The sequence below is a fragment of the Saccopteryx leptura genome, chromosome 1 (genome assembly GCF_036850995.1).
Source record: "Saccopteryx leptura isolate mSacLep1 chromosome 1, mSacLep1_pri_phased_curated, whole genome shotgun sequence".
NCBI classification, from domain to species: domain Eukaryota; kingdom Metazoa; phylum Chordata; class Mammalia; order Chiroptera; family Emballonuridae; genus Saccopteryx; species Saccopteryx leptura.
In genome coordinates, this window is record NC_089503.1 from 195277050 (window position 1) to 195288762 (window position 11713).

At 39.2% G+C, this 11713-nt stretch overlaps 1 protein-coding gene across 1 annotated transcript in view; it reads left to right on the plus strand.

The window, feature by feature from the left end:
* ALPK1 (alpha kinase 1) overlaps positions 1-11326 on the plus strand; it is a 65378-nt gene extending 54052 nt beyond the window's left edge. The window contains 4 exon segments of the mRNA XM_066360158.1: positions 1212-1364; positions 8041-8203; positions 9283-9470; positions 11127-11326. Of these exon segments, the coding sequence (XP_066216255.1) occupies positions 1212-1364; positions 8041-8203; positions 9283-9470; positions 11127-11326 (704 nt within the window).
* The last annotated feature ends 387 nt before the right edge of the window (positions 11327-11713 follow it).

The following is an 11713-nucleotide window of genomic DNA, read 5'->3' on the forward strand; positions in this document are numbered from 1 at the left end:
TTCAATCATGAAATGATTACAGTAGGTTCACTAGCATCCATTCTCTCATGTAGACACAGTGAAAAGGAAAGAAAGACCAAAGAAAAAAGAAAAAGAATTTCTCCTTGTGATGAGAAGTCAAGGTTTCCTCTTAACAACCTCCCTGTGTCTCCTATAGCAGTGTCCACTGAGTCAGCATGTTGTATGTGACATTCCTAGCACTCATTTATGTTTTTAAAATGTTTTCCAATTGACTTGAGAGAGAAAGAGAAGCATCAACTCATTCCACTTAGTTGTGTATTCATTGATTGCTTCTCGTTTGTGCCCTGACTGAGGATTGAACCTGTGACCATGTTGCACCAGGATGACACTTGATCCACTGGGTCACCCAGCTAGGGCAGACTTAACCTAAACTGGAGTTTTTAGCTTCTGATCATCATCCACTAGTCCTCACCACTGCCTCTCACCTCTGGTAACCACAAGTCTGATCTCTCTTTCCTTCATTGCACATAAAAGTGACATCATACAGTATTCCAGAGGCTGCACTTCCTTAGGGTTCACATCAGACTTTCTCCTCCAGGAGATGCTTTCTTGCTGGCTCTGTTCTTCCGTTCTTCAAGGTGAAGATGGTCCTTATTTTTTTCCTGTCTTTTCCTTTTTCAGTTGAGTTTTACATCTCTGCACAGTAGCTATATTTCTCAAGTAATTTCTGGATTTTTCCAACTTAAACAACAGAAGGAAGAGAAAATTAGGGTGTGCTGTAATATGCAATTTAGGATCTCTGGAGTTTCCAGGAACCTCTGAGGTAACATTTTGACTTATTTCTGTCCACATCACTTGGCACAGGTAGCAGCCTCTGTTCCCTGGAGCCCCCAGGTAGTCAGAAGAAGATGCACACAAGTAGCGCACATTCCAAGATGGTCTCTGGGCTCCTGCCATTTAAAAGACCCTTTATTTTCCTCCCTTTCAGACCAGAACCCTGGCTTTAGCATCCCCGTTATAAACGAGAGATTCTGTGAATCAAAGGCTGGTCTTCATTTTATTTGTAAAGCTTGTTTATTGCTGGGCTAACATTTTATTAGCAGCCATGGAGGAGGCTGACATTTAGAGATGCACGGAGAAGTTGAAGATTTCAGGTGAGCGGGATGAGGGCCTGTTTGCTTCACCGTTCGTGGTGAATGGTGATGGCCTTTGGGAAGTGAGAGCCATGATCATTTTATCTGTTTCCACAGGTGCCCTTTTGTTGAAATATTCTAAGAAATCTGAGTTGTGGACGGCCCAGGAGACTGTGGCGTACTTGGGGAACTACCTGAGTGTGAAGAAGAGAGGCAGACAAAGAAATGCTTTTTGGGTTCATCATCTTCATCAAGAAGAAATTCTGGGGAGGTACTGCTTAAACACACAGATGTCACTAATGTGAAAAGGGCTAGTTTTCCCCTGTGCTAACTGCAGTCAACCCCCTTGTCCTCTGTTTTCTTTTTTCTTTTTTTCTTTTTTTATTAATTTTACTAGGGTGACATCAATAAATCAGGGTACATATGTTCAAAGAAAACATGTCCAGGTTATCTTGTCAATCAATTATGTTGCATACCCATCACCCAAAGTCAGATTGTCCTCCGTTACCTTCTATCTAGTTTTTTTTGTGCCCCTCCCCCTCCCCCTTGCCCTCTCCCCCCCACCGACCCGTAACCACCATACTCTTGTCAATGACTCTTAGTCTCGTTTTTATGTCCCACCTACGTATGGAATAATGCAGTTCTTGTTTTTTTCTGACTTATTTCACTCCGTATAATGTTATCAAGATCCCACCATTTTGTTGTAAATGATCCGATATCATCATTTCTTATGGCTGAGTAGTATTCCATAGTGTATATGTGCCACATCTTCTTTATCCAGTCTTCTATTGAAGGGCTTTTTGGTTGTTTCCATGTCTTGGCCACTGTGAACAATGCTGCAATGAACATGGGGCTGCATGTGTCTTTACATATCAATATTTCTGAGTTTTGGGGGTATATACACAGTAGAGGGATTGCTGGGTCATAAGGTAGTTCTATTTTCAGTTTTTTGAGGAACCACCATACTTTCTTCCATAATGGTTGTACTACTTTACATTCCCACCAACAGTGAATGAGGGTTCCTTTTTCTCCAAAGCCTCTCCAACATTTGCTATTACCTGTCTTGTTGATAATAGCATATCTAACAGGTATGAGGTGGTATCTCATTGCAGTTTTGATTTGCATTTCTCTAATAACTAATGAAGATGAGCATCTTTTCATATATCTGTTGGCCATTTGTATTTCTTCCTGGGAGAAGTGTCTGTTCATGTCCTCTTCCCATTCTTTTTATCGGATTGTTTGTTTGTTGTTGAGTTTTATGAGTTCTTTGTATATTTTGGATATTAGGCCCTTATCTGAGCTGTTGTTTGAAAATATCACTTCCCATTTAGTTGGCTATCTGTTTATTTTGTTGTCAGTTTCTCTTGCTGAGCAAAAACTTTTTATTCTGATGTAGTCCCATTCATTTATCTTTGCCTTCACTTCCCTTGCCTTTGGGGTCAAATTCATAAAATGCTCTTTAAAACCAAGATCCATGAGTTTAGAACCTATGTCTTCTTCTATATACTTTATTGTTTCAGGTCTTATATTTAGGTCTTTGATCCATTTTGAATTAATTTTAGTACAAGGGGACAAACTGTAGTCGAGTTTCATTCTTTTGCAGGTAGCTTTCCAGTTTTCCCAGCACCATTTGTTGAAGAGGCTTTCTTTTCTCCATTGTGTGTTGTTGGCCCCTTTATCGAAAATTATTTGACCATATATATGTGGTTTTATTTCTGGACTTCTATTCTGTTCCATTGGTCTGAGTGTCTATTTTTCTGCCAATACCATGCTGTTTTGATTGTCGTGGCTCTATAATATAGTTTGAAGTCAGGTATTGTAATGCCCCCAGCTTCATTCTTTTTCTTTAGGATTGCTTTGGCTATTCGGGGTTTTTTTATAGTTCCATATAAATCTGATGATTTTTTGTTTCATTTCTTTTAAAAATGTCATTAAAATTTTGATGGGAATTGCATTGAATTTGTATATTGCTTTGGGTAATATGGCCATCTTGATTATATTTATTCTCCCTATCCAAGAACAAGGAATATTCTTCCATCTCATTGTATCTTTTTCGATTTCCCTTAACAATGCTTTGTAGTTTTCATTATATAGGTCATTTACATTCTTTGTTATGTTTATTCCTAGGAATTTTTTGTTGTTGTTGTTGCAATCGTGAAGGGGATCATTTTTTTTAGTTCGTTCTCAAGTGTTTCATTGTTGGCATATAGAAAGGCTATGGACTTTTGTATGTTAATTTTGTATCCTGCGACCTTACTGTATTGGCTTATTGTTTCTAGTAGTCTTTTTGTAGATTCTTTGGGGTTTTCGATGTATAGAATTATGTCATCTGTAAAAAGTGATACCTTTACTTCTTCTTTTCCGATATGGATGTTTTTATTTCTTTGTCTTGTCTGATTGCTCTGGCTAGAACCTCTAGCACCAAATTAAATAAGAGTGGAGAAAGTGGACAACCTTGTCTTGTTCCTGATTTAAGGGAGAAAGCCTTCAGTTTTGTGCCATTTACTATGATGTTAGCTGATGGTTTATAATATATGGCCTTTATCATGTTGAGATATTTTCCTTCTATACCCATTTTGATGAGAGTCTTAAACATAAAATTGTGTTGTATTTTATCGAATGCCTTTTCTGCATCTATTGATAAGATCATGTGGTTTTTGTTCTTTGTTTTGTTGATATGGTGTATTACGTTAACCGTTTTACGTATGTTGAACCATCCTTGAGATTCTGGGATGAATCCCACTTGATCATGATGTATTATTTTTTTAATATGTTGTTGTATTCGATTTGCTAGTATTTTGTTTAGTATTTTAGCATCTGTATTCATTAGAGATATTGGTCTGTAATTTTCTTTTTTTGTGCTGTCCTTGCCCGGTTTCGGTATGAGGGTTATGTTGGCCTCATAAAATGTGTTTGGAAGTATTGCTTCTTCTTCAATTTTTTGGAAGACTTTGAGTAGAATAGGAACCAAGTCTTCTTTGAATGTTTGATAGAATTCACTAGTATAACCGTCTGGGCCTGGACTTTTATTTTTGGGGAGGTTTTTAATAGTTTTTTCTATTTCTTCCCTACTAATTGGTCTGTTTAGGCTTTCTGCTTCTTTTTGGCTCAGTCTAGGAAGGTTGTTTTGTTCTAGGAATTTATCCATTTCTTCTAGATTGTTGAATTTAGTGCATAAAGGTTTTCATAATATTCTACAATAATTCTTTGTATATCTATGATATCCGTGGTGATTTCTTCTCTTTCATTTTGGATTTTGTTTATATGAGTCCTTTCTCTTTTTTCCTTGGTAATTCTTGCCACGGGTTTGTCAATTTTGTTGATCTTTTCAAAGAACCAGCTCCTTGTTCTATTAATTTTTTCTATAGTTTTTCTGTTCTCTATTTCATTTATTTCTGCTCTGATTTTTATTATCTCCTTTCTTCGGCTGGTTTTGGGTTGTTTGTTTGTTCTTCTTTTTCCAGTTCCTTAAGGTGTGAAGTTAAGTGGTTCACTTGGGCTCTCTCTTGATTGTTCATAAAGGCCTGAAGTAATATAAACTTCCCTCTTATCACTGCTTTTGCTGCATCCCATAGATTCTGATATGTTGTATTGTCATTTTCATTTGCTGTATATATCTTTTGATCTCTGCGCTTATTTCTTCTTTGACCCATTCATTTTTTAAAAGTATGTTGTTTAGTTTCCACATTTTTGTGGGGTTTTTTTTCTCTTTTTTGCAGTTGAATTCTAGTTTCAAGGCTTTATGATCAGAAAATATGCTTGGTACAACTTCGATTTTTCTGAATTTGCTGATGTTATTTTTGTGGCCCAACATATGGTCAATTCTTGAGAATGATCCATGTACACTGGAGAAAAATGTATACTCTGTCACTTTGGGATGAAATGTCCTGTAGATGTCTATCATATCCAGGTGCTCTAGTGTTTTGTTTAAGGCCAATATATCTTTATTGATTCTTTGTTTGGATGACCAATCTAGAGCCATCAGCGGTGTATTGAGGTCTCCAAGTATGATTGTATTTTTGTCAGTTTTTGTTTTAAGGTCAATAAGTAGCTGTCTTATATATTTTGGTGCTCCTTGGTTTGGTGCATATATATTAAGAATTGTTATGTCTTCTTGATTCAGCGTCCCCTTAATCATTATGAAATGACCATTTTTGTCTCTGAGTACTTTTGCTGTCTTGTAGTCAGCATTATCAGATATGAGTATTGCTATGCCTGCTTTTTTTTGGATGTTATTTGCTTGGAGTATTGTTTTGCAGCCTTTCACTTTGAATTTGTTTTTATCCTTGTTGCTTAGATGAGTTTCTTGTAGGCAGCATACAGTTGGATTTTCTTTTTTAATCCATTCTGCTACTCTGTGCCTTTTTATTGGTGAGTTTAATCCGTTTATATTTAGTGTAATTATTGACACTTGTGGGTTCCTTATTGCCATTTTATACATTGCTTTCTGTTAGTTTTGTGTCTTGTTTGATTCTTCTCTTTTGTTTTTCTATCCTTTGTTTTTGTTTGGTTGTATTCCATACTTCTTTCCTCTGTTGCTTTTTTAAATCATGTGCTTTTGTGGTGGTTTTTTCAAGGGTGGTTACCATTAAGTAATGAAAAGGGTTCCTACCCTGTTCATTGTAATGCATTATCTTGTGAGTACTTCTGTACTCCATCGTTCTTTGCTACTGTTAATTTCAGTCCTCTCCCCCCCCCCCTTTTTTTTTTTTTGTTGTCACAGTTTAAATTTGGTTTTATTGTTTTCTTGGTGGAGCTTTTACTTGTGGTTTTGTTTTGTTTTGTTCTTTGTATCTGGTTGGAAAACCCCCTTTAGTAATTCCTGGAGTGAGGGTTTTCTGATGATAAATTCCCTCATCTTTTCTGTATCTGTGAATGTTTTTATTTCTCCTTCATATTTGAAGGATAGCTTTGATGGGTATAGTATTCTTGGCTGAAAGTTTCTCTCTTTCAGGGCTTTAAATATTGGGGTCCACTCTCTTCTAGCTTGTAGAGTTTCTGTTGAAAAATCTGATGATAATCTAATGGGCCTTCCTTTTTATGTTGTATTCTTCTTTTCCCTGGCTGCCTTGAGAATTTTTTCTTTGTCGTTGGTTTGTGCCAATTTCATTATGATGTGCCTTGGAGTAGGTTTGTGGGGTTAAGAAAACTCAGAGTTCTGTTTGCTTCTTGAATTTAAGGCTTTAGTTCTTTCCACAGGCTTGGGAAGTTCTCATCTATTATTTGTTTGAATATGTTCTCCATTCCATTTTCTCTCTCTTCTCCCTCTGATATACCTATTATTCTTATGTTATTCTTTTTGATGGAGTCAGACAATTCCTGTAGGGCTTTCTCATTTTTTAAAAATTTTTGAGTCTCTTTCTTCTTCTCTCTGTTGTGCCTCAAGTTGCTTGTCTTCTATTTCACTAATCCTACCTTCTATTTGGCCTATTCTATTAGCTAAACTTGTTACCTCGTTTTTCAGCTCGTGAATTGAGTTTTTCATCTCTGTTTGATTTGTTTTTATAGTTTCAATTTCCTTGGTAATATATTCTTTGTGTTCATTGAGTTGTTTTCTGAGCTCCCTAAATTGCCTTTCTGTGTTTTCTTGTATATCTCTGAGTATTTTTAGGATTTCTATTTTAAATTCTCTGTCATTTAGCTCCAAGGTTCCCAATATAGTAAATTTTTTCTCCATAGATTTTTCCTCATCTATCTGTGCTACCTCTCTGTCTTTTTTGTATCCATGATATTTGATTTCCTTTTCCTTAATGGCATCTGAGGGTGGTTTTGTTGATAGTACTTTGCATTTAGTGTGGAACTGCTGGAGGCTCCAAGGATAGATTTTTCTGTCTCTGGTTGAAGATCTTGTTGAATTTTTGAGGAGATTTATTGGTATTGCTCCTTATGGCGCCATTTCTCTGACGTCACTCCCTCACCTACCATCCTCTGTTTTCTTTATGCGTTTTTAGTCACCATTGGTCAACCATAGTCTGAAAATTCCAGAAGTAAACAATTCATAAGTTTGAACTTGTGTGCCGTTGAGCAGCATGATGAAGTCTTACCAGTCCTGCTGCCTCCTGCCCTTGTGTGAATCCTCCCTTTGTCCAGCATGTCCACCCTGCAGACCTCCCCTCTTATTGATCACTTAGTAGTCTGACTGTTATGCATGTTGACCATGGAGGCCTCATGCTGCTTGGGTTCAAGTCCCCTGGTTTTATTTCATTACGCCTCACATAACTTACTACAGTGTATTTCATTATTGCTGTTGTTAGTCTCTTACTGTGCCTGATTTATAAATTAAGCTTTATCCTAGGTGTGTATATGTAGGAAATTTGTAGCATCTGCAGGGTTCAGGACTGGGCATGGTTTCAGGCATCTGCTGGGGGTTTTGAACATGTCCCCATGGATAGACAGGGGCCACCGTAATCTTCTACAAGATTTTTTAAATGCTGAAAAAGTTGGCCAAAACGTGTATTTTCAACTTTCTACTCCTTCCTCCTCCCAGTAATTAATTAGTAACAGTTTCCAGGGATTGACTGACATTATGTCAGCATGCTGCATGGATCTGCCTGATCTCAGATCCATTATGGAAACATTGTTGCCCTACTGGAAAGACAAGAAAGATGGAGTGTCTGGCTATATTGCAGGACAGAGCAAAAACACTGGTTCTTAAAATGCTGGCAAAGAGTCTACATAAACGATAAAAGACACACTTTTAGTCAATGAATGAGCTTGCAAAAAAAAAAAAGGCAGGAAAACCCTCTGCGGCCAGAGGTGAAGCACGCCCCGGTGTGTAAGTGAACAGGAGCCCAATGACCCCAGCACAGAAGGTAAGGTGCAGGACCAGCCAGTGTCGGAAGTGGCACAGGAAGGGAGCCAGTTCCGAGATCACCGTGTGGAGGGGGGAGTCAGGAGGGCTACGTCCTTGGGGAAGGGGCCATCTCGGTGGTTTTGTTTATTTGCTGATATGTCGGGAAGGAGTATAAAGAGCCGAAGGGTCTGTGGCTGCACTTTTCTGACGTGGAGCGTCAGATGACAGCCCAGCACTACGTAACAGAATTTAACAAGAGGCTTTATGAGCAAAAGATCCCAACACAGATATTCTACATCCCATCGGCAATACTGCTGATAAGATGAAAGAAAGCAAGGTTATGACAGATCCAGAAAGACATATCAGGTTAGATTTCTGTGCTGACCTACCCCCATCCCTCCACCATCACTCTGGGGACATGCAGTCAATTCAGTATCAGCCTCCTTCTACACTTCATCCGCATGGACGGGTAAGTAAGAAACATGGCCCTCTGTCCCCAGTGTGCAAGGTCACACGGGCACCTGTGGTCCTGGTGTCTGGCACCGCTGTCAGGTGCCACTCAGCACACCTTCCTGGACTGGTCTCTGCCTCTGAGACCACGTATGATGTGGTCACCCTGTCGACACAGTGCGTGGGTCCCGTCTGCACTTGGGGCCACCGGCCCTGCTACCAGTGAGTGCTGAGCCACAGCTCAGACACCTGTAGTGAGAAAAAGTTTCCACTTTCAAATAATTCTGTTATGAAGGTCTTAGATTTGGCCCAAATCTGCCTTCCCCTGGTTTCTTACCTATGAATTACAGATCTGTCTGCTGAAACCATTGAGACTGTCTTTATAAAACCATCTCTTCAAATACTTACGAGCGCCCACCCCCACCGAATTTTCTTTTCTGTGAATGAAGAATACCCTGCTTCCCAAAGATCCTCATTCACACCTGAGCATGTTTTTTGCTTTGCCCAGAGACGTTTTTATTACTTACAATAATAAACTATCTTCTGTTTTGCACTTTGTCAAACTCCATGCCAGGTATTTGACCTATATTGACTCTAACCCCCTGAAACAACCCTACGCAGTAGGTCAAAGTGGACACAGAGAGCTTGAGCTCAGACTGCAGCCAGACGCCCCGGCAGGGTCTAGCTGCAGGCCTGGCGAGCTCACCCCAGGGTAGCATGTCACAGCCCAAGTCTGATGTGGGCATTCTAGTGAAAGAATAATAATTTTAGGTTCTATTATATGCCCTACATCATGAGGCATTTTATAGGCAAAGAAGGAAATCAAAACCTAGAGCAGGAACAAGTTTCCTAAGTCGCAAAGCCAAGATTCAAAGTGCTATCTCCTTGTCCCCACAGTCCCTGACTTCACCGTGATGTTGACACTGCTTCCGTCTCCATTTTTCAGATTTTAGAGGGCAAAATAATAAAAGGAGGTGTCAGTGTGGAACCTTACATACTGGGAGAGTTTGTAAAATTATCAAATAACACAAAAGTGGTGAGAACAGAGTACAAAGCCACGGAATATGGCTTGGCTTACGGCCATTTTTCTTATGAGTTTTCCAATCACAAGGATGTTGTCGTCGATTTACAAGGTACGTGACACTGGGAAGTACTTTCTGTTTTTATTATTATTTATATGTAAATATGAGATTGTGTGACTAGATTTTCCAATCACTCTTTGACAAACTGTTCAGTTCCTATCTGGGATTAGTCCGCTTGACCCTGTGTAGCAAACAATGTCTGAAAATAATTACCTAAAGTTTCTGTAAGTCTCAAAGGTGTCCAATAAGCAGTGAAAAGATTGGGCTCACATTCTGCAGGGCTAGATTCTAGAAGAAATCCTTAACAGCTTTTTTTTTTTTTAACAGAGACAGAGAGAGAGAGAGAGATAGGGACAGACAGACAGGAATGGAGAGAGATGAGAAGCACCAATCATCAATTCTTCATTGCCCGTCTCCTTAGTTGTTCATTGATTGCTTTCTCATATGTACCTTGATCGTGGGCCTTCAGCAGACCGAGTGACCCCTTGCTCGAGCCAGTGACCTTAGGTCCAAGCTGGTGAGCTTTGCTCAAACCAGATGAACCTGCACTCAAGCTCGCGACCTCGGGGTCTCAAACCTGGTTCCTCCGCATCCCAATGCAACGCTCTATCCATTGCGCCACTGCCTGGTCAGGCCTTAACAGCTTTTTAAATGTCACTCCAGGGGACAGAGGGCCTAGAGTTTCAGTGCCTGGAGATCTGGCTATGTTTCCCTTCCACCTGCCGTTAGCCTTCATTATAAGTGTGAGAGTGGGGCTGCTGGGGACAGAAAGCTGTGTATTCTTGAATCTGACTTCTCTTACGTTGTCGGCATTAATATTCTAATTTTGTTTCTGGTCATTTGGTATATTATTTATAAGAATTATTAGCCGACACTCTACACTTTGTTTAAATGATAAATGAGATTTATCATCATTATTTTAGTAGTAATTTTATGACCATCCCCCAAGATCTTCTTGTTTTCTCCCACAGAATTTGTCATTACTCTATCAATTATACTTACTTAGTTTGCTTATCAATCTCCCCCACTGGACAAAAATGTTAGCTCCACGTGCAGAGGTATTTGACAGACACTGCTCTGTCCTCAGTGTCTAAAACAGTGTTTTGTATAGTATGTGCACTCAATAAATATTTGTTAAACAAATACATATAAAGCCTGACCTGTGATGGCACAGTGGATAAAGCATCAACCTGTAACACCAAGGTCGCTGGTTTGAATCCCCAGGCTTGCCTGGTCAAGGCACATACAGGAAGCAACTACTATGAGTTGATGCTTCCTGCTCTCCTCCATTTTTTTTCTCTCTCTCTCTCCACTCTCTAAAAAAAAAATCAATCAATAAATTTTTTTTAATAAATAAATATAGAAATTAATGAATAAAGCACCAAAGAAATGTGTGAATCATGAAAGAACTATTCAATATTGTAGTTTTAGTAATTATACAACTGCATTTTGTTGCTCTCTAATTCCTTGAGAATTGGTGGTTTGGGTATGTCATATATGACAAATTTACTTATCCAATATTCAATTCATCTTCAAAAAAAAATAGTGGGAGTGTGTCACACAAAATCCCTCAGCAGGAGTTTATTGGATGTAAAGCAGGATGACCGAGTTTTAAGTGTCTCTTTAAGTACTTAAATGTTTTTTCTGAGGTGTGTTATTGACACTCACAGAGGACTTCATTCTCAGACACGCTCATTTCTCACCCAGGCTGGGTGACAGGTGACAGAAAAGGCCTCATCTACCTGACTGATCCCCAGATTCACTCTGTTGATCAAAAGGATGTCCCTGGCAACTTTGGAAAAAGGGGCATTTCTTACTTCTTTAACAACCAGCATGCCGAGTGTAATGAAATATGCCGTCGTCTTTCTTTGAAAAGACCTTCCATTGAGAAACGGAACAAGTCATGACCAGCCGCGGGCTGCTCACCCTGCGAGTTCTCCCCTTCCCGGTTGGCACAGCCTGATCCCTGTGGGCAGGGGACTGGGGAGTGGTCTGGCCCGTGATTTGTGAGAGGAATTGATGAGTATCAATCAATGGATGGCTGCATTTAAATTCCAGTGTGAGACCCTGCGAGTCACCTTCCTTCTGCCCCAACTACTACTTAGCTCTTAGTCATTTCCCTCAATAAATGTCTTGTACGTCTAAACCCTTCTTGGTATTTGCTTCTTGAAGAACCCAAACTAACAAGTTTATTAAAGAAATGAGGGGGGAAAGCATCTTATTAACAAAATTAAGGGGGGAATCATATTATAATATCAAAAGATACAGAAATCACTTAAAATGAAAAATCAATT